Source organism: Pleurodeles waltl, chromosome 9 (assembly GCF_031143425.1).
Source record: "Pleurodeles waltl isolate 20211129_DDA chromosome 9, aPleWal1.hap1.20221129, whole genome shotgun sequence".
In the NCBI taxonomy this organism is placed as follows: domain Eukaryota; kingdom Metazoa; phylum Chordata; class Amphibia; order Caudata; family Salamandridae; genus Pleurodeles; species Pleurodeles waltl.
In genome coordinates this window covers 998,875,303-998,900,780 of record NC_090448.1, presented here as the reverse complement: position 1 = coordinate 998,900,780, position 25,478 = coordinate 998,875,303, and the positions used below count along the sequence as shown (strand labels likewise).

At 43.0% G+C, this 25,478-nt stretch overlaps 1 protein-coding gene across 1 annotated transcript in view; it reads left to right on the top strand.

Moving 5' to 3' along the window:
- The window catches only part of KNL1 (kinetochore scaffold 1), a 193,388-nt gene that overhangs the window by 130,780 nt on the left and 37,130 nt on the right, over window positions 1-25,478 (top strand). The window contains exons 13-14 of the mRNA XM_069208569.1: window positions 5,104-5,172; window positions 8,740-8,849. Of these exons, the coding sequence (XP_069064670.1) occupies window positions 5,104-5,172; window positions 8,740-8,849 (179 nt within the window). The remainder of the gene's footprint in view (window positions 1-5,103; window positions 5,173-8,739; window positions 8,850-25,478) is intronic.

The following is a 25,478-nucleotide window of genomic DNA, read 5'->3' as shown; positions in this document are numbered from 1 at the left end:
CGTCATCGGTTTCAAGTGCAGATTAATATTGTATTTTTAACAGCTAAGGTAGGAAAAATGTCACGTCAAATCTTTTTAGGGCAGTGCATGACTTGATCTAATAGATAGCTGAAGAAATAAGACTTTGCCTTATATTGTGGTTTATCTCCTTTGTCAAGTCTGTTGACCCCCCCTCTCTGCCCCTCTTTCCAAGGTCCTTTTGTTTATACTATCTTTGGCCCAGCAGGGCTCTGCTTTGGGCACCCTCAAAGGTTATTTGTCTGCTATCTCTGCTTTCTGAGATTACCTGAAGGAACCCTCTTTGTTTAAATCTCTTAATGTTAGTAGGTCTGACCAATATGTTTCCCCAATCACCATTCATAATGCCCCAATGGGATTTAAGTCTGGTTCTTACTTTCTCAATGTGTGTTCTCATTGAGCTGCTTCATAATTGTCCTCTCATGCGTCTGACGTTAAACAGCCTTCCTTGTGGCCATCACATGTGCCTGTAGGGCGAGTAGGCTGCAGTCATCTAAGCCACCCTACCTGTCCATCTATCCTGACAAAGAAGTGCTTCGCACCAGGGCTTCCTTTTAACCAAAAGTGGCCAAGCTGTTTCATGTGGGCCAATCCATCCACCTAGCCTACTTTTTACGCACCCCCTCATCCTTCTAAGGAAGAGGAGAGACTCCACCTGGACCCAAAAAGAACGTTGGCGTTCCATCTTGATTGTACCAAAGAGTTCCAGGTGGATGATCAACTCTTTGTTGGGTATGTGGGTGCAAAGAATGGTCGGGCAGTGCAGAAGAGAACCATCTCTAGCTGGGTTGTTCTCTGCATTAAAATGTGCTATGCATTGGCTAAAAAGCAACCCCAGAGGTTTTGCGCGGTCATTCTACCAGAGCAACAGCAACAACCACTGCGTTAGCACATGGAGTTCCAGTCCTGCTGAACATTTGTCCGGCAGCAACATGGGCATCCATGCACACGTTTACCAAGCACCACTACTTGGACAGTCAGGTCCATAGGGACGGGCACTTTGCCCACTTGGTCCTGCAGGACTTCCTAGTATGATCTTGGTTTGCAGACCCTTCTCCGGTATTGGTATCTATTCTAAGGTAAGGAATCTGCAACTAGAAGTCTCTATTGTATGAATAAGTTACTTACCTTCAGTAATGCCTTATATGATAGAAACATATTAGAGTTGCAGATTCCTTAGCGACCCACCCATCCTTCCCGCTTTGAAAACTGAGATCTAGGAGCATGGACTTCCCTTTCAGGGCCCTAGTTCTGATGCACCAATGGTCACTGTTCTTCATGGCTCTGCCCTTCTCTCATGGAAAGTTGTGAAAAGAAATTGAAGTCACTGTGTCGGTGTGGTGCCTATATAGGTTCTGCGATGTCATATACGGCACAATGGATGCAGAGCAGACTGACGCCACCTAACGGCGCACATGGGTGATGCTTGAGAAAACTCTCCAGATCCAGACAGGCCTGGGACAAATTCTAAGGTACGGAATCTGCTTCTAGAATCTCTCTCTAACGGATAAGGTGTTCATCTTGTCACATTTACTGTGCATTCAAAGACGGACGTCAAATGTCAGGATCTTTCTTCCAGGGAGCTTGTTGTTGTTTACTTTTCTTTCTATGCCTACAAAGTGAGAGGATTTATGTTGCAATCATGTGGGGTGACCAAATATATATATATATATATATATATATATATATATATTAAAAAAAAAAGGGACATTTCCCTAAAATAGAAGGACTACAATTTTTCATCAGCCAAGGGGCAAAGAATGACAGGGCACATCAACCTAGACAAGAGACGGGCCATTGAGAAAATAAAGTACAATTTTTACACCCACTATCACACCTCTTAATTAAATTGCTTTCTGAGAACAGCTGCTAACTAGTCCTGCTTTGGAACATATAAAAACATGCCTCCCTCCGTTTTCAGTCCACCCTCACTGAAAACCAGGACACAAGCCAAATTTGCTGAAATCTGCTGGAACAGCACCTGAATAAACTGAACTGAACGGAACTGTTCTGGCAAATTCGGGACACCTGGTCACCCTAAGATCATGCTGTACTGGGATGTGCTTGAGGAAGCCTGTACGATGTTATTTGTTTTCTAGCAGACTACAAAATGTAAATACCTCTAAATTAACTTTGCAAATATTTCAGAATGTATTAGAATTAGAAATGTTTTGTTAATTAACGTGTCTATGCAAATGCAATGGTCATTTCAATTGACGATTATGTAAAGGCAGTATGTTAACACACCATGCACACTTCACTCCACTCTACTCTGAGACACTTCACACCACTGCAGTCGCCTCTGCACCACTTCACACTACGCCACTCTACACTGTCATTGCATTCTACTCTTCCCCACTCCACTGTGTGCCACTTACGCTGCCTCTCTACTTGACTCGACTCTGCCAGTGCACACTACCACACACTACTCTATGCACCACTGCACTCTTCACCACTGAACTCTTCGCCACTGCACCACTGAATTGTACACTGCTCTACTACACTCAATACTATTGCACTCTACATCATTTTACTCTGCACCACTCTACACCAGTGCCACTCTTCTCTACACCACAGCACTTTGTAAAACTCTACTCTGCAACACTTCACTCTGCCACTGCACTCTACAGCAGTATGTCACTCCTGCACTCTTTGTCAATGCACTTTATGCCGCTACACTCTACACCACCCTAATCTGCTGTGCACAACTACACTGACACTGTACTCTACGTCAGTCCACTCTATGCCTCTCTACTCTACACCACTGTACTCTGTCAATGCATTCTACCTGACCCCACTCTACTATGCACCCCTACACTCTTTGCCACTGCACTCTACACCACTCCAGTGTAGGCCACTCCACTCTGTTCTGCACCACTCCACGAAAATCTGTGCCACTGTAGTCTATGCCAATGCACTCTACACCACTGCACACTATCTCACACCATTCTAAGCAAATTCACTCCATTCTGAAACAGTCTACTTCACGCAAATCTACTCCACTCTGCACCACTGTACTCCGTTCTGCGCCACTCAGCTCTACGCCACTGTACTCTATGCCACTACTCTATACCACTCCACTGTGCTTTGCACCACTCCACTCTACCCTGCGTCACTCCACTCTTACACTCCACTGTTCTCTGAAACAATGTACTTTATGCCACTGGGCTCTACACCAACTATTCTGCACCTCTGCACTCCATACAACTATACTGTACAGCATGCTACACCACTTTACACCATTGCACTCTGTCATTGTTCTCTACTCAACTCTGCCCCACTGCTCTGTGCACTACTGTACTCTGCAAGCCTACGCACTATGCCACTGAACTCCGCGCCATTCTACTCTGCACTATACGCTACTGCATGATGTGCCACTCTACCCCATTGCGCTCTATGCCACTGCACTCTGACACCGCTCTGTGCACTCTATTCTGTGCCACTGTACTCTACACCACACAACTCTATGCCGCTGTTCTGCACTCTACACCAGTGTACTCTTCTTGACACCAGTACACTCTGCATCATTCCATGGCACTCTAATCTATTCTGCACCATTGCACTCCATGCCACTGAAAGTTACACTACTCTGTGCTGCTCTACTCTACACCACTCCACTCTCCGCCACTTCACTCTACTCTGAAACAATCTACTCTACACAATTTAATTCTGCACCATTGCAATCTACTCTGCACCACTGTATGTCACTGCACTCTGCAGCACATTACTTAAAATCAATGCACTTTTTGCCAATCTACTCTGCACCACTTTTTTACACCACTTCACGCAAGGCCACCATACAACATTCCACTCTACGATACTCAACTCTGATGCTCAACTACATTAAACTCTACCCCACTCCATGCCACTCCAATCTGTACCATTCTACTCCACTCTGCAACACTATTCCACAATGCTGTACGAAATTCCCTCTATGCCACTCCATGCAACTTTACTCCACTCTGTTCCACTCCACCCCCACACACTGTTCCACTCCTCTCTGCTCCACTGTGCTGTTTCACTCTCCCACACTACTCCTCGTTATGCCACTCCACTCTACGAAAGTCTACTCCACTGTACGGTGCTCTTCTGTACAGCACTCTACAACCTCCATGCCACTCATCTGTTCTACTCCACAACACTTCATGCCATCCCTTTCCACTCTACGACATTCCACACTGACACCCTACTACCTCTATGCCCTTCCACCCTACTCCCACTATGCCCTTCCACCCTAGTCCCTCTATAACACTCCATCACTCCATGACACTCAACTCTGCTCCAGAACACTCCACTCCACTTTACAACACGCCATGCCACTTGTTTATTCCACCAACTTTTAGCCATGCTGGTGTACAACATGGCTAAAACATATTGGCAAAGCCAGTTGCTCTTGCATAGGCTAGACTTATTGGCTTTGCCAATGCATGTTTCCAATAACCACTACTAAATTATAGAAAGATGCGATGAGGGATGGCACTAATAATCCCCCCAAGGACAGAATGAGGAATCGGTCAAGACAGTGGGCACACAGAACCACTGAATTTGAAAAGAATACTGTTTGTAGAGTTTATTTTATGAAGAACGATGTAGGGGCTGCTTTGGCACTAAATGATGGATACAGTGGCGTGACACAAATTGATGGGGTTCCTCTGCAGAAAGTGAAAAGGGGCCACTTAGCTTTCCATTGGTCCCAAATAATTATTTACCCTGGGCTAAATTGGGTCCCCTAAAGGGTTATGAGGCTCTGAAGAGTTGGGGACCTCCTGCGCCACAGGGGATTGTTTGCATCATGCCCTTTTTTGGATAAGTACACCTTAAAGTGTGTGAGGACAATTACGGGAATACCTTGTGAAGCGTACATTTTAATCCTATTTTGACATATGTTTGGCCATAATTCCACATTTGGATTACGAGTAACCCTTGTCTCAACTAACTGTTGTCATTGCTTTGAAAACACAGCTGTTAAAAGGGCAAATACCTAAATGTTTCTATGTTCGTTGGGTTTCAGAAATTGTTTTCGGTTGTGTCCTGTAGCTTTCTCCTGGCTGCCATTTTGATACCTCTTTCCTTCTTTTACTTCAGATGGTGTTCTTCTTGATAGCAAACCTTGCAGAAAAATGTCAGATGTGAACTTTGAATCCCTATTAGACGGTAAGACTAGGAAACCAAAAGTACAAGCTTAGTTTCTCTACTTTGACCTACGGGTACTATCAACTGTTATAAGAAAAGTATGGTCCATTAACCAACTGTAATAAAAATATTTTCACGTAATGCAGTGACGATTGGCAATGCTGTCAATTGTGCGCTTGTATTTAAAGAAGCTAGACAGATCCCAATGTTTCTTCCTTACCACCATGTTTGCAGAGCAACACCCGAAGCTTTCCCTGTGAGGACTGGAAAGAAACCTGCAATAGCAGACATTATGCACTCTGATCCTCCCTTATGTTTGTCTTTATCAGAGCATCCATTCTTAACCTTCTCCGTCTGTGGTTGATTTACATGGGAATGCAGAAGAGATCCAAGGATCCATCGCCTCTTTTATGAAATCTTGATTGATTTTCTAAAAGCTTGATGGCTCATAAAGTGGACTCGTGTGCTGATTGCTTTCTTATAGATCAATGTGACACACCCCACTAAAGGTGAAGCACTTCTTGCCTTTGTGGCTTCACCGGTCTATTTCAATGGCCTCAAATGCTTTTGGTCTCTTGTTGTGAATACTCAGACATGGTCTAGAATATTTCCATCCTGAAATATCTTTCGATTGTAAGTTAAAAATGAACCTGCTCCTTCGTATCGACTAACACTGATTGCAGACAATTGGTTGTAGCTAATAATTTTTTTTTTTTTTCAATTATGCTACCATTTTGCTGGCTAGTTCTTTCTGAGATAAATGAAATGTGTATTTTCTGAAACACTCTTTTCTGTTATCTGGACTATAAATTAGCTTTTTATCTGTCCGAAGTGAATGCTGAAATATAGTTTTCTCAATTTTAAACATTTTATAAAATATTCTTTTGATTTTCGTTTAACTGGTTCACTTTTGGTTACTGTGTTCCATATTTGTCTTATCAGTATATTCAGATCCAGCTACCACTGTGGCTTCACATCTTGTGTTATACTAATGTATCCTCTTTAGTTGCTACACTGGGTTGGGAGGACTAAGAATGAAAGCATGTAGTGATTATCTAAAAAAAACTGTCATTTCTGAGCATAGCATCTTAGAACTGCTTAGGTCTACAGCATGAGAACAGCACCTGTATATTTTACCCTGAAGATAACCTCAAAAATGATTTGGCAGGCAGATTAAAAGGCAAACGGGCACCCCTTAACTCTCCACAGTGAGGTCTGTATTTACTGTTAACTCCTTTTTTCCAATATTTTATTAAACGTTTGAGTAGCAAGTGAATATTTTGAGGCTGATTCTTCCAAACAAGGTAATCTTTAGTTAGAATAAAGCATACATTGGTGCTACAAACTACACACCATAGTCTTCACACAAAATATTCTCAAATAGCCTGTATACAGACAATACAGTACATTTGTGGTTTTGTAGTTATTAGGAGGTTGCACTGTCTTTATCCTCCTGACCCTGTTGTGTTAGATATTTTGACTTAACATAGAACAACCTAAAATGTGGCTGTGACAGTTTTGCCGCCTAAACTATTAAGTGGTGCGGTCTGCATTCTCGCCACTACTTCGTCCATCTAAGGCAGAAGAGAGGCTGCACAGGCTAGGTCCAAAAGGGCTCTGTCTTTGCATCTCAAGGAACACTAACCCGCCCAGGTCTGTTCTTCCCAGACCAAGTATTAACTGAACAGATGAGATCTTGCTAGACATAAGCATGCATTAAGTAGTACCTTGAAGCATGCAACAAACCTCCACCTGAATTGTGCATTGTACCATTGGGAGAGCTGCACTATTAGTTTATAGCGATACGCCATTTCATGTTGCTTGCATGGTGGTCATTTCGGCTTTAGACAATAAAAACATTGTTTGCATCACTGTGAACCAACATATCTTTGGGCAGCATTCAAATGTGTTCGGGATTGCAGATTGAATTTTTCACTGCTGAAGAATCTGCTTAGTAACTACTGGAACAGAGGTTTAGGTACCATTCATAGAGATTGTTTTGAGGGGAATGTTGTTCTAGGCACAAATGCATTATCATCATCTTTCCTTCGTGCTCTCTTGATAACCTAAACTATTTTTAAACTCACAATAACAGCATAACGTCTCTGAGGTGTTAGTAAGGCGGACAGGATTTTTTAAAAACAACTGTAGCAAAAGCATGATATTCATCAGAAGGAATATGGCTGAAATGTTTGTAACTGTTTATGCTTAGTGATGAAGATATGGCCACAGCTTTTCTCCAAATTGATACTTGGAGAAACCCATTTCTAGCTGGGTCCATGGTACTAAAGCTCACATTGTGCAAATTAACTCCAGTGCTTAGCTTTTCTGTGGCTGAATAGATGTAAGGAAAGGAGATAGAATGATTGTGGCTATAGCACATCTCAAACAGACCTTGATAAATATTGACACCCTGACATTGTTTCTTCCTTGACTAAACAAAAAAAAGCTACCACTTCCATGCTATTATTACAGCCACCATCTTGTGGGAGGAATAGGCATGCAGATTTGGTCCTGTTATATTTCTGTAAACCAAGTCATGAAGGTTTGGGTACAAATGTGCGGCTATGCTTAATTCAAGCATTCAATTCACCACTTATCCTTGTTTTTAGCTCGCTGTGCCATTGGACTCAAACTATTCGTGGTTGCTCTGTTCTACTACGAAGTAGGCACGGCCCAGCAGTCTTAGGCTGGATTGTTCCTTTTGTGGAAGGGCCAAGACAAATATGGTTTGTCTTGCTCTGCATTGGCATAGTAAGCAAACCATGAGGAGCTGGAATGCAGACTAAGTAATTACCAATGTCTGAGATTAATGCAAGCATTCCACCCAATACTTTTTGTTCTTTTCATTGAACAGTTATGAGAATTTAGACACTACCTCTCCTTTCACACCTGTCTAAACAAGAAGATTAATCCCGCATGTGTCCAATGGGTTCAAAGTATTTTCCAAAACTGTCTGTGGTACCCATGTACAGTTTTGGTAGCATTTACCAAAGGCTGCATATGGACTTAAGAAGTGGTATGATGGTAGGAGACAAAATCCCAATCTCATTGCAAAATACAAACTTTTGCTGCCACTCATGTTTATTTTAGAAGAGCATATAGATCAGGAACCAAAAGCAATAACTGTAGACCCAACGCCCTTGTGAAATGTAGAAAACAAAGTGTTTTTTTTTTTAATGAGTTGCTGCTGCCATTCTCAAGGATATGTTAAATAATTGCCCACAGTTGGCTCCCTGCCTGACTCCTCGTAATCGATTTACTGTATCCACCCTATCTTTCCTCCTCACTTCAAGAGAAACATGCAAACTGCCCCCTCTGACAATCACAACGAACCTCAGGCCCAGAGTTTAAAAAAAACTTATGAGGCTTCAAAGAACTGTGGTTCATGCCAAAATTCAGGCGTGTTCACCTGGGCCCACCTGAATCTACTGTTTGGTCACATACGTTATTTCTTGGCTTTTTGATTTAATTAAGCAAAGTGCCATTTTCCAAGCTGTTTTGTAAGGCATATGCTGGTCACTATGTGAAGCAAAACTGTTCATGTTACAGGTTATTCTTTGTACTGTTATTGTGTCTTTGTCACAGGTGAAAGTGCTCCACCCTCCTCCCTTCTTGTCCAGCGACTTATCTTCCAGTTTATTGACAGAAAACTATCCTTGCCTGAGAATTACAAGACAACACAACAGATGCCTCAGGTAATGCAAATGGTTTTATGATGAAAATGAGTTTCTCTTTAGGCTAATCAGTGTAAAATGAGATGTGTAAGTTTTTCCCCGATTATGAAGTACAAGGGTTGCTGGAACCACATGCAAAACAATTTGTCTGCTTAAAATTATAGGGTCAACCAACTTGGATCAAGAGTTTACCCAGTCAGTTTTCAAATGCAAAAAGAAATCTAGTGTATACATTATGTTTAAGGAATATATATTCAAACCATAACATTTATATTGAAAACATATATATTGTAAGCAATATGTACCCACTCTATCCAACTGTCATTTCAGATTCTCAGTACATCTTCCCGCAGATTCCTCACTTTATGAACACCCTTTCCAGACTTTAGATTGATCTGGAAAACCTTTTCCCCAGCACTGACTCCAGGTGCGCCTCTGCTTCCAGATGGAATATTACTAGGGTATACTAGGTGCCACCTGGCATTCTGATGTCAGTTACTTTTTATTTCGCTTTATCATTATGCTCAAGTGCTCTCTGTAGGTCATTCACTCAGAAAATTATTAGCTTTCAACAGCATCTAGGTCATAGGTCTCCTCAATGGGCCTCAAGATTCAAGTCATTCAGATGGTGCAACAAGATGATGTTCCTTTTGAGGTTGAAGTCTAGACCGACCAAAGCATTGTCCCATGATCATTTGAGGCCTTCCTAAGTGTTGGCCCTGAAATCTATGGTAATGCCACTTATGGAGACACATCCAGCGTTGGCCACGTATTCAATAGAAGGAAGTATGATCTGCGTGGCAGTGCAAAATGTTATGGCTTCCTTCAGCAGTGAACCACTATGGAAGCCTATTCCCAAAGTTTGTCCATTTAGAAGGGATTTTTGGTTCATACTCGGGTACCTTGGCTATGGATAAGTTTTATCGCCGAATGGAGGGTGGTGATTTAGAAGCTTATCACTTCCTAATTCCTAATAATACTGATGCCAGCCTTTATTTGGATTTATGGAGTGTGGCCTACACACATCTTCAGAAATTGACATTTTCCAAACTCATTGACCTCCTTCAGAGAAGGGCTCATCTTTCACAAAAGTTGTTGAGAAGGAAGTGGAGACCTCAGAACTGAATTACCTTCAAAGAAAGTGAAATGGAACATTTTGACAGAAAATTTGCTGCTCCCTACAGTTTCTGTGGAGCTCTTCCTTCCTTTCTGTGAGGCTTTGCTAGACCTTTTATTGGTAGCCCAACAGAAATCTTTTTCTTAGTAGTTCTTAGGCAGATTACCACATGCCACAGGTCTACTCCAATTGACCTACAGTTTTTTTTGTCCTTCCGGCCATTAATGGAGGGTCTGGAAGTTTTAAATATGTTCCACGAAGCAGAACCTGAAGGCCCTCTTTATGGCTCCTCTGGATAGAATCCAGAAAACGTAATACTTTGGAACGTAACGTTTTTGTTTCCAGCAGCTTGGCTTTATACACAGTTGATGGCCTTTTGACCACTGTGTCCGTGCTTTAAGGGGACTAGCTAAACTCATGAGCCTGCCAAAGTACATAAATAATCCATTCTTGGACCAGTGAGTGATGAACTGGATGCATATAACCTGTAACGAAACATGGCTTTGACTCTGCTGACAAAGTGGCTAGCGGGTTGGTGCAGGTGCCATACTACAGGAACTTGTTTGGAAGCATTTCAGGGGATTTTGGGGTATGTCTAGGTTATGCTAACGGACATTCACTTTGAGGGAGAATGATTTAGAGAGAAAGCTGATTCGTCCTTGAAATGCTTAGAGAACAGCAGAGTGAGAAACTGAGCCCATGCCTGACCTTCCCTCCATCCCAGTTCCTCCAGCAGTGTAAGAAATTCCTTGGTTACTCTAGGGCTGTGTGTAGGAAGCTGGCTATCTTTGCAGTGTTCCAATGTAGGGGTATACAATGCAGATAATACAGGCAACCCTTATTGGCTGATGAGTTAAAATAATCCTAAAAAAGCTCTCTTCTTTGGTAGTGTGGGCAAGTAGTTCAGGCTTATCCGAGGGTAGTGCAAAGCATTTGTTGATCAGAGTCAATAAATGAAACACACACTCAAACTCTAGACCAATTTTTAGAAAATAGTACAGATTTTTATATTCATTTAGGCACCAAGATCAGGTAAATACTTTTTGAGTCAACAATTTTAAGAACTGCTTAAAACACAGATGTCAAATCTAAGGCATGAGCCTTGAACGCAGTAATATTATCCTATGTAGAGAACATATACAGGGTCACATGCAATCAACTTACAAGACTGTTCTTCTAGACTTGAGGGAGGTAGGGGGCCAAGGTCTCTAGACCCATCAGTGGTTTCAGGTTACCTGCCCTAGTGTGTCCAGGTGCAAAGGTGCTCCAAACGATGGTAGCCTCCTACGCTACCTGTTGAAGTCAATGGGACCAGTAACTGGAAGAAAGGGGCTGCAAGTGCGGACTGGGTGACCAGTCCGGTGGAACCCAAAGGGGCTCTTGGTTCTTGAGCGTCTCTGCTCTGCAGAGACACAGTCTGTTTCAATGACCCCAGGCTGTTGGGGGGGGGGGTCGGGTGCCTAGGTGTTTTGTCCAGCAGGTTGGCGAACTGGAAGCTCTAATGGTTCTTGGGTGATCTGCAGAAGATGGGAAAGAAACACAGCAGAATAACTTCTGACATGGAGCTGGCCTCTGAAGTCTATCGACGTGCAGGTAAGTTTTTGCAGCAATGGTGTTCCGGTTGATCACGAACAAGCCTTGGTGTTTATAACTGGTGGTAGTACCCTGGGTATTGGTGCAGAGAGGCTCTGGCAGGCATGGTGTCTCAAATACTGGATGTGTCGACAAGGCTGCCCCACCGATTGTTGTATCCCTGGAGTCGGGAGACACCCCTTCCGATGTCGATCATTCTACTTCATCAGTCTAACTGGTTGTTTGACTTGGCCAATTCTAGCGGCTTAGACTCCTCACCAGCTTCCAGCCTCCTGTCATCCCCTGGGTTGGCTTCAGAGGCTAGTTCTGCTCTAGCAGACATGTTAAAGCGTGTGTCTGAAGTCTTACACTTACCACTTACTTACAACTTACCACTGTGCAATTGTCCACAGAACCTTTGCTTGATGTATTCCATCCTGAACAGTCTTCCGTGGAGCCTGTCCTTCCTTATTGTGATGCTCTCTTTATCTTTCTGATATCCTCTTGCAAGTTTGGACCCAACCGGTTTCTGGTCCCCCTGTGGAGCGCTCTATCTCACATAGACACAGGCCAGCCCAAAGGATCCGTTTTGCTTCCGGTTGCATCTGTCTACTCAAAGCCTTGTGGTGCAAACTGCTTTGGTTGCACACAGTTTTATGCAGGTTCCTCCTGTCCCACCAGAGCGAGAAGCCAGACAGCTGGATGCTTCTGGTAGACAGATTTTTGCTTCATCTAGTTCTGCCTTGCGTTCAATGTGTCCTTGCTCGCTTCTTCCATGTTTTGTGGGACTTTGTAGAGCGCATTTTGCCTTCTCTGCCTGATGAAGCTAGAAATGCTCTAACATATTTTGTACTGGATGGTCAGCAGGCTGCCAAGCTTAGTATCAGATGAGGAATGGATGCCACAGATTCTGCTGGAAGGATTATGGCTTCTTTGGTATCGCTGCGGCAAAGGGCATGGTTGCGTTCCTCCAATTTCTCGGAAGCTGTGAAAGCATCTTTACTTGAAATGCCTTTTGATGGCACCTCCCCTTTTAACATGCATGCCGCCTCTGCTTTACTCCACTTTAGAGGTTCTCATGGTGGAACTCGGTCTTAAGACATCTTCATGGTACGGAGTCTTGCTCTGGCTAGGTTCTTTTTTTCCAGAGGTAGTTTGTTTTTTTCCCCTGTTGCATTTTTTCTACCTCCCTTACAGTGGTGTGCTTCTTCTTTGCAGGGTGACACCTAGTGTGGTGTTCCTGCTCCAGTAGGTGCTTTTCGTCTTATGTTCTAGCACTCAAGGTGGTGCTCCTGTGTTGCAGGTGTTGTTTCTATTTACCACTATGGTGGACAGGTTTCATTATTCTTCTGACCCTTTTTGGGTCTGAAACCTCTAAAACAGGGGTTTTCTGTTATACTCTGCTGATAGGTGGGTTGCCTAAGAGATTGTGCTCTCTCTTGGGTTATTCTTCGTGTTAGTTGTTTTTAGTCCCTGCTCTTTGGAGCAATTGGTGTAGGCTTTTGGCCATTATTTTAAAACCACCTGTTCCCTACTGGGATCTTGTAAGTGCTTCTTCTGTGAGTAGTATAGTTCCATGTGTCAATAAGGATTCAGATTTTTTTTTTTTGTGTTTTTGTTTTTTTTGTTTTTTTTACAGATGTCCTTTCCCATTGGTGCAGTGGGAGATGGTATTTATGCCTCTTTTCCTTGGTTTGCTCCCATTGGGGATGTTGGTACCTCTTCTCCTGCAGGAACTGCAACACTTGGTGGTGAGCCTCAAAGGCTAATGCCTCCTGTTAAAGTGCCACAGGACACTCCAGCTAGTGGAGATGCCCTCACTAACCTACAGGGACGCCCAAAGTCCAGGTAGCCCACCAGTCCAGAGAAGGTCCCCAGACGATTGTGACCATGAGTTCACCCTGGGTTGGCCCCTCGTGGCCAGCACAACAAAGCCTGCAGCCTGAATCCAGAGGACCCTCCTGACCACGACCAGATCCGACAAAGATTCCAAGCGCTCAAAGGTACCCCTGCATCTGCAGCCCCCTGGCCGTGGGGAATTCGACCAACAGTCCAGTAATGTCCAGTGGGAGCCTCTCCTACTTGTCCAGCCTTTGGTTTTCCGGAACTGACACCCTGGACCAAGCCTGCAGCATTTTTGTGACCCCAGGGTCCCCCATTGAAAAGCATTGGGCACTCAGCACTGTTTGCACCCGGCTGCCCCTGTGCCACTGAGGTTTTGTTTGGTGTTGACCTGTTGTGTCCATTCCCGTCCCCCACCCGAACTGCTTTATCTGCAAGACCCAAAGTACATTTGACACATGTCTGATACCTACTTACATCTGTACTTACCTGCAACAAACACCTCCTGGTTAAAGTAATAAAGTAACAAAATCTATTTTTGGTATATAAAAACATTGGCCTGGAGTTAGCCATTGAGTGTGTTCCTCATTTCTTGACTGTGTGTGTACAACAAATGCTTTGCACTACCCTCTGGTAAGCCTACCTACTCATCCACACTACCACAAAGGAGAGCATTAGTATCATGTACTTTAGCCTCTGTTAAGCCTCTGGGGAAGCCCTGGACTCTGACACACACACACACACTATACCTCATTTTGGTGTAGTATATATAGAGCCAGCTCACTACACCGTATGTGTATGTACTTCTTACTTGTGGGTACTTAGCTATAGCTTAGTGGAAATATCTAGTGCATCATGGGTACGCAGTGTTCAGGACAAGGGTTCTAATCTGCCAAAGGAGCAACACTTAGCTATTCTTTCCAAGCTGTTAATATGCCTTTTCATTGCTTTCCCTGCTCTTGTAGGTCTGTGGCATCATCCATTTGTGTATGAGTTCCTGTTATTACTGCCTAGTCAGGCATTTTATGTGTAGGATTCCAATCTTAGCATTTGCTTGATCCTTTCTGCCAGCTGCAAGAAGATGGGCATATTTCTTCCTTCCATAGGACATTTACTCCTTCCTGATATCTCATGATGTTTGTGTTTAGGACTGTTGTCCACGGATATGAAGATTCACATTTGGCCGTGCAGACTTCTGCAGGTTCGGTGTCTGAACCCCATTTTGGGAGTTGAATTCAAATATACCTTATATTTCAGAATATTTCATTACTAGGTCCACATATTGGATTGCTTTCTTATACGCTAGTTGTCCCGCTGGGATTCTGCCACTTTTTCCTTCAGTCCTTTCTTCAGTGACTTTTTTTCTGTCTGCTGGATCGTCATTGCCATTGTCTTACCTTTTCCATGGTTGGCATCTACTCACGTGGCATTTGTCTGCCTCGTATTTATCTTTTCATGTACTAGGAGGCTTCTGTTGGCTTCTATGAGCAGGTGGTTCTACCAACCTTTTTTAACTTATAGTCCTCTAGCATTGATTTTCCTGCTTGGCTGGCTTTTCTTTCTTGTGGGGTGTACTCTCTCTTCCCTCTTTTTTCCTTTTACTTCTGTGGTGTTGTTGTCGATCAACTCCTTTTTTTTGTTTGTTTTTTTCCCCTTATTTTTCTCTCTCGCTCTCTCTTATATTTATATATATATATATCTGCTTCAAAGGTCTTTCTCTATTCTCATATTTGTGTATGTGTTAACCTGGCCCTGCATGTCTATAAACAACATATGTATGGACACATCCATGTATTTACATCTATATCTGTGCATATGGGTGTCGGGGCATGTATCTTACAGATCTCATCTAACCATTGTATGTCATGCATATGGTAAACCTTTTGTGTCTCCTGTCGACTGCCTCGGTGTATCTCAGTTCTGTTACACCTCTACTCAGGTTTCCCCATTGGATGTTCCTGGAGATGTACATTCTGTTTCTTGAGTTACTCTCCCTTCCAGCATTAAGCTTCCGGCAGGTTTTGCCTATGTACCCTGGTGGAAGCAGCATATATACATTGCTTCCCTTTTTTACGTATCCTTTAGGGTTACCCCTTTATGGGTGTACCATTTCTATTATCTCAGTGACTGTTGGGGTGCTTTTGTACCATACTCCTTCAGCTCCTATTCTCCATCAACCGATTCCATTTCATTGCTATACGCTCTGCCCCATGGCATGTCATATTTTCTTAAAATATTCTCCGGGTCGTCCACTGCTCTTCTGGTGAGATGAATGCTTCTTCTCATCTTTGTCTCTCTCATGTCTGGTATACTACTTCTTTAGTTAGACCAGTTGTTTATTGCAAGACTTTGGTAGGATGTGTTTGCAGACCCTCCTCCTTGGTTGATATTGCTTTGGTATCTAATTCTAAGGTAAGGAATCTGCGGCCAGTTGTCACTATCAGATGAACAAGTTATTTACCTTTGGTAACGCCTCATTTGGTAGAGACCTAGACTAGCCACAGATTCCTTACCAACTCACCCATCCTCCCCGCTCTGCGAACCGTTTTGTCTTACTTCAGTCTCGCTTGCTTGGCATTTTATTGCCATGCTTTTCAATTTAGTGTCTGTAAATCAAATTGACATCTATCTCTTTTGTTGATACACTGTTGCATTGCCAGTTTCTATAGTAGCTCTGTTTTATTACGCAGATTCTAGTCACAGAAGAAACTGACGTCAGCACGAAGGGGAAGGGATTACATGGACTCCGTCTACATCAAATCCAAAGGATGATTTTGATACGGAGTTGCACGATTCCATCTATCGACACGCAGAGGTACTGCTAAACACTGGCGCCCGTGAAGAACTCGAACGTAAGGAATCTGCAGCTAGTCTGTCTCTACCAGATAAGGAGTTACCGAAGGGAAGTAACTTGTTCATTAAGACGAGGTGTTTGATACGAAACACCATATGTTCCAGTGAAGCCAGTGTGCATCTGGGTAACTTGTAATAACCAGTGCCCAGGACATACCTTAAGATGGCTTCCCTGTTCACTTGCAAAGTCTAGTGATAGAACTAGACCTCACAGGAGCATGCAGGTATGTCCTCACGTAAAATATAATGTGTCCCGCCTTAGGGCTCTAAGGCCTGCTGTAGGGGTGACTTACACATATATGCAGCGATTTCAGCATGGTACACAATGTGTGCTGTGTTGTGTTTTCTCTCATGGTTTGCACCATTTTTTAAAAACCTCTTTCTATTAGGTTTTACAATAGTTAACATACAGCAGTTGGAGTAGACAAAATGTTACACGTGGGATGGTGCAGTGGGCAAGATTGGGTAATATATAAGCAATCAACAGTAGTACGAAGCTGTTACATACGACCACATGTCCATATGTCGAGGCACAGTGCATTGCTCAGTGAATGAAGAGGATTGATTGTTATTCCTACTAAAGAAGAAGCACAGGATATGGGGTAATACAATGCAAGAGACTATAGTGCAGTTTGAGTGGTAAGTGTGAAACTGCATGGTATGTGTGTCTGGGAGGAAGGAGGTAGGTCACAGGCACAAGCAGTGTACAGAGGGTAGCTACTTGTACACAAGTCATGGGGTTGCAAAGCGCTACATGGGGGACGCAGGCGACCCCAGGAGGGTATATTGTTGCTACACACATTTTGTTGAAAGCCTGAAAGTGGCCCTTTGGGGGCAAATGGGGTGTTTACCAAGGCCCCGGGTTTCTTCATAGCAGAGTGCTTCTTCAGCAAGGCCCCATTTATGAAACACCCCCTGCCATACCTCAACTGGTGGCGGAGTCGGCGAATGCCACTGGTGCATGAGGGTACGTTTGGCAAGGAGGAGAACCAGGGCTGCAAAGCGGGTACGCACTTTGTGCTTCTCCCTGCGCTTGAAAATTCCTAAAGCACATACTTCCCATGTTCGCAGGTCCGTAAGCTCTGTGACTTCTTGTAGTATGGTATGTATTGAGTGCCAAAATCGCCACAATGCTGTGCATGTCCAAATAATGTATTAAAGTTTGCTTCTGGGGCGTGGCAACAGGGGCTGATGGCATGTGCTTCGGGGCAATAGCAGTTCAGCTGCACAGGGGTGAGATATGCCCTGTGTGGCATGCAATATGGTATGTTCTTGCAGCAAGAGTTTCGCGAGACCTATTGAGGGTGTGCTAGTGGTAATTCTCACTCCTTGTCATTTAGGGCCCTACCAAAGTCCTCCTCCCACTTGTTTCATAACATAGTAAGAGGGACATCTAAGAGGTCTTGAATGGATTTATAGAGCCAGGTAATAAGGTGTCTGCCTGTGCCCACTGTGAGGATGGTTTGTAAAACCAGCTGAGTGGTCAGTCGGTTCAGAGTCTAGAGTACCCCCATAAAGTGAAGCAATTATTACAATGTTGTCTATATGTCAGAAATTGACCTGCTGGGAGAGTGTAATCTGTAATGAGTTGGTCGAAGGAGAGAAGCTGACCTTCAGAGTAAATATCCCCTGTTGTATGACAGGAGCGTGTTGTCCACGCTGTCATGTGTGCTGAGGTAAAGAAGCCTGGAAAACGTAGAAGTCTCACCAGGGGGAGGTTGGGTGCGTAAAAGAGTTGCCGCGAGAGACGAGCACTCAAAGTATGCATGCACGTACGAATGACACCTGCAGGAACCATAGGGAAGTGGGGGGCACAACCCTTGGAAGGAAGAGATTTCGCAGCATCATTTTTCGGGGAATTCCATGTGAGTCTTTCCCATATAGTGGCCAGCCATCCAGCTCCAGAGAGCCAATGCAACTAGGCAGCTCGAAAATATGCCTCAAAGGAAGGAGCCCCGGTCCACTACGACCGACCGAGAGCTATAATTTCTTAAGGGCTACGCAGTGACTTTTGGAGCGGAGAGTCCAGGTCTGTGAAATATGAGCTTGGGGGTGAGAGGAAGATTGGCAAAATTATAAAGTTACCTGGGTATTATAATCACTTTTTGCCATGGCAATTCCGCCAATAGGAGCAAGAGGGGAGGGTATGCCAGAAAGTGACTTGAGATCGGATGCCTGTCAAGGCTCTACAGAGATTCCCCTCATATAGGTCTGAAGGAGCATGATAGAGGCAGACGCCCAGATAGCAAATTGCTTCTGGGCACCAGTCAATGAAGGTGTCTTGCAGAGGCAAATAGTTTGTGAGGGTTGGTTGGGGCAAAGGGGTTAAATTGTTGACTTGGAGCAGTTTACCTTTAGACCAGAGGTATCTGCGAAACTGGATAGGGTGACATGGAGCATGATGAGGGTTGTCACATCCCAAAGGTAGAGAAACAGGTTGTCCACATACAGTGAGACCGCATGCGTGTGATCTGCTTAGGGGTTTGCCACAAGAGCGACCCTTCCTTCGGAGTTATATGGCCAGCAGTTCCATCACCAGGGCGAAAAGCAAAGAGGAAGGTGGGGAGCTTTGCTGGGTACCATGACCAACCGGGAACAGGTCTGAGACAAGGGGCCAAGCTGGATTCAGGATACCGGATTCCGAAAAATTAACTGGGTGCACATGAGTAGGCTTGAAAAAAAACTTGAGCGGTAGTCCCAACAAAGTGTGTCCGATGCCTTCTCTAGGTCTAATATGAAGCAAGCAGCATTCGGAAAACCATTCTTGACCTTATCTTGAATGTAAAGAAGACGCCAGATGTTCAAATTCAAAATGCTGGTCTTGAGTCAGGTCTTAGTGGCCCATTGGCCTTGAACTCTAGAGAAAGTAAGTTGTCCATCTTGCACTGCATCGACTTGATGATGACTTTGTGAAGCATTGGTATCGATGGAAGAGTAAGTGAATACCTTTGACCAGTCTATCAAAAGGATATTGCACTTAGATCTGGGCTAAGACATGACCTTTCATGTTTTCTCCTGTTGATGAACTGAACTTTTAATAATATGACCGAGTCGCAGAAGAGGTTTGCTAGCACGGTCTTGTGAAACACCCATGTTTTCTGTTCCAGCAGATGGATGCTTTTATATTTTGCAGACCTGGAAATAGATGTCTCACTTTATTTTGAATCCCTGGAAGATCAAAGAGAAGTTCCTCTAGAATTCCCAGTAGCAGATCCTTTCCTTGATAGCAATCTTAATTTTGTGCTCCCTCCCCCACTTGTTGATACCATGCATGGTGGTAATGCTGTCTATTAGGATGAGCACCTTTTTCTCTAATACAGATGGAAGAAATTACTTCGGAACTAGATGGATAGCTACCTACTGGAGCATATTGATGTGGGAGAGTTTCTCTTCAGGAACCCATTTGCCCTGATTTTGAAAGGCTTCCCAAGTGTTATAGTGATCCATTTGTTTTAATTGATATAGAAGATGGAAGTTTCTGTAATGGAACACGCTTCAGTAGATTTGTCCTTCTGCACCACTACCCACCTGAGACTGGATGGTCACGATCTTCAAGGTGAGTGTCTGCTTCCAGTCCCCTGTCTTCTGACATTCTTCTAATGGTCACAAATACAGTCTGGCATGGGAACAGGAAAGAAGCAAGAAGCCATACTACCTAAAGAGATGAGACAATTCTGACCGATGGAGCTGCTGTTTCCCTTAAAAGAAGAAAACTTACATAAGGAACACAGTCTTTCCTCTGAAGGAGATACTTGCAAGGAGTGAGCCTATTGTATCTTCTGTGATATCTTATTTTCTGACCAGGTTAAAGTATCGATTTGGCTTTGTGTAGCTAGGATCCAAAATGGGGTGAAATTCTAGGTTCAGAATTATTTTCTCGACCAAAAATCAACATGAATAAATCCCTCTGTTCCCCTGAGACTTATGGACTTTTTCTGTCTCTCTTGCTCAGTGGAATCTTGAATTCTTGTGGTAGATACTTCAAGTGTGGATTTTGGACGTATTCAGTAGTATGGACAGAGGTGAAAAACTAAATGTAATTTTGTTGTACAAGTTTAGATACTCAGCACCCACGTGCCGATTACTTCCTATTGTGAGGGGGAAATGGTTGGAAATATTTTCTCCCAGTTCAGGTGCAGTTCGATGGTAGCAGAATGAGGCAATCATGATTTCACAGGATGGGCTTTGCCAGCAGTCAAGGAAGATGGTCGACAGCCACTGTATGACTGCAGTTTCTTTAAAGAAATATATTGTTTTGGTTGCTGATGATCTTACTACTAAAATTTGTTGTTGCCTTTTACAAATGAAAATGAAAGTATCTGGCCTTTCCTATAAGCCTTCAATTGAGAACTCCTTTCTCTTCTCGAAACACACTACTGTCTCACTCCATGATCATTCTTTGAGCCTATTCCTCTTGCATGTGAGCCAAAGCGGAAAGAACCTGAGAATGGCATATCCAGAATCTTTTTATATATGCAAAATAGTAGGGACGAGAGGTGTAAGCTTTCCCCAGTCCTCCCAAAATAGTTCACATCTACACACAGAAAAGGGGAAAGTACATATTCTATGATAAATATTCACAGGAAAGAAATCCTAAGCGGAAAGCCCATAGGATATTTTTTTTTTTTTCATTTCTCTCACTCACTAAATAGTCGGATACTTAATCAGTATGGAGCTTTATATTTTTTTGATTTAAGATGGATCCATAGTGCAAAACAATGTTAAAACGGTCTAAGAAGGTGCCCATCAATTTTATTATGGGCCCCTCTTGGCAGGGTTAAAATAATTACAACTGGGTATACCCGGGAACCTAGCTCCCCATCACCCTCTCTGCTGGTATCAACATGTTTCAGCTGTTCTGTTGCCCCTTTCGGCCGCTGGCCTTCCTCAGGCTACAGATCCCTTGTACAGAGCCTCCTGATCTAAGACTAGATGAAGACTATCAATAAATATTAGGCTATACTTGCCACTCTTCAGGACTCTCCACGTAGATGCCTACAAACACAATATTATTATTCTTAACATTAGAAAAAAAGAAGAAAAAAAAAGACTTCCCTAAGTCTATCGTCATCTTCACTTCGTACAACATTTCTATCAAAACCTGTCTCGTTCCACACACCCAATGTGACACCAAAACACAGTGCAAAAGCGTGTCGGATACACCATCAACACTAAAGAAAATAGGAATCGCCGTCCCTTACCATAGTTTCATTATCCTCTTTCCAAACCCAGGCTAAGATTGGGGATGTTGCCCTTTAGCCCCACACTGTACATATATATATATAAAGAGTTGGGCAGTATCTCCTGCTCTTGATGTCTTTCAGTTCTTTTTCATGGGTCTCATACTGGATACACCCATTGGTAATTTCCATAAATGACCCACGCGTAGTACCCCCTCTCCAATCGTAGCCTATTTTCTAATCTTCATCTCAGATATTTTCCATGAATTCAATCTGAAAGTTAGCTCCTATTACTAACCTTCTATGCCCCCCTCTCTTGCCTCAAACGGTGTCTGTAGGCCCCACCCTGTATCTTAATTAACCAAGTGCTCCAGAGATCTCCTGGTGTGCCTGTTTTAAACTGTCAGTACCGAGAGATGGCTCTCGTTGCGTCAGCTGCAGTTTTCCCCCTTGAGTGGTGAGGGGCAGGGGAGGACAGGGGCAGAGAGAGCAGGGAGGCGGCCACTTCATCAAAATCCACCGTTGCCTTCAGAGCCACTCATTATCCTCTGAAGATACCGGAGGTAACGACGTGAAGACATTTTAGTGTTGACGTGGCTGCCGAGGGTACGAGTCACGTGATTCCATGGATCATGTGATTCTACTTGTCACGTGTCAGCCATTACGCGTCTCATCAGTCTCTCTACTGTGAATTTTGCCTGCCATCTTAATTGTACTTTGTAATGCTACATATTGCACTTCAGTACCTCTCCTCAAGTACATAAACACAAGAACCATTAATCAGTTTGTTCTTGTAGTGTGACATTATGGCTCATTATCACGGGACGCTATAACGAAAAGACTATTCTGTCATTCTTACATGTGTGTTCATTGTGCTATTGTTCTAACACCCCGCCTAAAGCAGCGTTCAAAGACACCAGGCAGGCAACTGAGGTCGTACCGAGTCTCTTTAGGCTCTCCATTCCTAGTATGAATCTAAGGAAATTGTCTGCCCTATCAATATATCTACATGGACCCGGTTTTTAAGTTAGCATTCCCATACTCTGCATAAGGGGCAATTTGGAAGCACTTCACCTTTAGTTAGAGCTCAAAAAGACCCTTTGCCTCCTTCCTTTTTAGGGAAAATCTAAACAATCTTGTATTCATTCTTAGTATTTACCCATATTTCAAAAGCAATCCAGTAATGTCTGTCCACACGTATTATCTTTTTCCCTTTAGGCCTGGCTAACTATTGGATGAAATTAAGATTGCAGGGTATCGCATCATACATCCCCTTACCCCCCCCCCCCCCCCCCTCGGGTGTTTAGTCTATGCACCCATCTTTGTTCACACTTAAACAAAAATGTCTTCACATCCTTCACTGTTTTTGGAATAAATGGTTTTTCTATAACCACTTATTTAAGATCCTTTTCTGAATGTTTCATCTCAAGAAAGTGTGAGGTCATTTTCGTTATCTTTTTGCATCTCACATGCTCTAATATTCTGATTTTCATACTGTAGAAAAGATATCCATAGTCGATGTGCTCTGAAGTCTTTTATTGAATCCAGGATAAATATCTCATCCACAGAAAATCAGCCCACAGCTCTCCTCACATCATCTTCCTCCCATCCTCAGTCCTAACCATCTCCTCTAGCATTCCAATTACAACATTCCATGTAACAAGAAGCATTCCATGAATAGAGATGGATGGGCTACATAAACTGCAGATGTAAATACCACACACCTTTCCCCCAAAGAAAACAAAAGAAAAACAGAGAATAAACATCATAAACTATATACATAGAACATAAGAATAAACTACCCTTTAAGATGTGATTAAAAACAATAAAATAAGATTCAGTAAAGAACACATTGCAAAATCAGATATTTTTTCTCTTTGAGATCACAATACGATTGAGATTCCATATACGGCCATCATTAACCTTTACAGCATTTTTGAACAATTTTGTTACACTAAACGGACCCCCAAATGTGCTTTCGCTCTTACCCAAAACGGGTCTCTTAACCAAAACTTCATCGCCAACATTCACTTTCACATCACATACACGTTTCGTTCTGTCAAAGTACTCCTTTCTCTTTAAATACCACACATACGTCTTGAGATCATGCCCATATATAGATAATTACAGGGGCACCTGATCAGGCATATTTCATTTTCCAAGTTGGAAGAAGTATGGCTTGTAAGTTGCCACAGATAACTAAGTCCTAGGGTCCACAGATTTCATATCAGTGGTCAGTGGACAGGCTTTGCACGACCCACAAGCAAAAATGGCAGTCACTGGGGGTAATCCCCTCCCCCCCTAGATTCAGTTCTACTGTTGGTTAGGTCATTTGTGGTCTTGTGTGTACCAGGAGGTTTCTAATACTCGCGCTCTTTGGAAACAGTGGTGTATGCAGATTTAGTCCGTTTGAGTTCAGTATACGCCAATTCTTAGTTATTATCTTCTTTCCACTATTAAAGGCGGTGCTGAATGTTGTCACAAATGTTTCAGTCTATTTAAGGTCTCTCATGGCTCTCTAAGAAGGATTCCCTGTTATTTCTAGATCTTGTCCACACTTTTCTGATAACATGTTTAAGGTACTTCCGCTCTTGTAGTTTATCACTCCATCTTCCAGCTTCCTTTTAAAAATTACTAACTTCTGAACAAATTCCTGCGCAAGCAGAGAAACTGTCCATATGGCAGATTCTCCATCAGGGACATAGGATAGAAACTTTGAAAAGACAGCAAATTATGTTTGTCCGTTGGTTTGTGATACAATTCACTTGCAGCCTCCCTTCTGATGGTTTTATTACCAGGTCCAGAAAAGGCAGTGCTGTAGATGTAACCGTGGAAATGAAAAACAAATATGGATGTCTACTATTTAGACATCTGAGCAACTCATCCACTGATTCTTTAGCACCACGCCAAATCAAGAATACGTCATCTGTGTAGCAAATCTGTATGTATCTGTATCTGTATGCCAAATCTTGATAGATTCAGAGAAGGGGTCTGAGGCAGAATAAATGTGTTCTTTCCCAAAACTGAGACATACAAGTATGCCATGCTTGGTGCAAAGGAACTTCCTATGGAAGTTCCATGTATTTGAAGATATAACGTGTCTTTAAACTGGAAAAAAGTTCTTATTGAGTGCTAATTCTGCTAAGCTCAAGATAAGAGATCTGGGTTTGAAATTCCCATGTTTAATAGTACAAAATATTTTCTATAACCCTCAGTCTCCTCTTGGGGAATGTTGGTACATAGGGATTCGATGTTAAGACCTAACAAAAGTTCCATCTGGGGATTGAATGCTGTATCTTTAATAAGATTTAGTACTTCCCTATTGTCTTTTTAATAGGAAAGCATTTTTTCCACAAGTGGCCAGAGGACCAAATCACAGAATTGTGATAACTCTTCCAATACTGAACCTATACTCTATAGTATGGGCCGTCCCTGTGGCGGTCTTGTGGGCTTGTGTCCCTTCTGCAATGTATAGGAATATGGGACCAATGTTTTTTCTTTGCATAGAAACTAAGGTTCTTTTTTACAGATCCACCTGCTTTCTAATGTTTCCTCTGTAAGAAATCCAGTAACCCTTTGTAAATCCAGAGTAGGGTCACTTCCTAGTATTTCATAATTCAGTCTATCTGATAAGAGGCAGAGACATTCTGTCTCATACGCCTCTATTGTCTGTATGACAGTGGCTCCCCCGTGTCTGCTGGCTTACTTATTATTCTGGTGTCGTCTCAATTCCTGTATAGTCTTCTGTTCTTGTTTTGCCAGATGAAAGAATGTATGTCTAAGTACATTTGATCAATCCCCCATAATACCGTCTGTTCACAACCCCAATTTCTGGAGGTAGGTGTGAAAGATGGAATAAAGGTCGATTTGGGGCACAGACCCATGTTTCCTTGCTGAATGCTCTTCATCTTCATCAAAGACGACACTCAGGCGTACCTTTCTAAAGAACTCACTGAGTTTGCATTTTAATTTGAAAGGATCCACTCGATTACTAGGGACAAATCCCAGGCCCTTATTTAAAACATTCTGCTGTTCCTGTGTCATCAATCAGATTAATTATCAAACTGTCCTTGCTGGTGCCTGGTA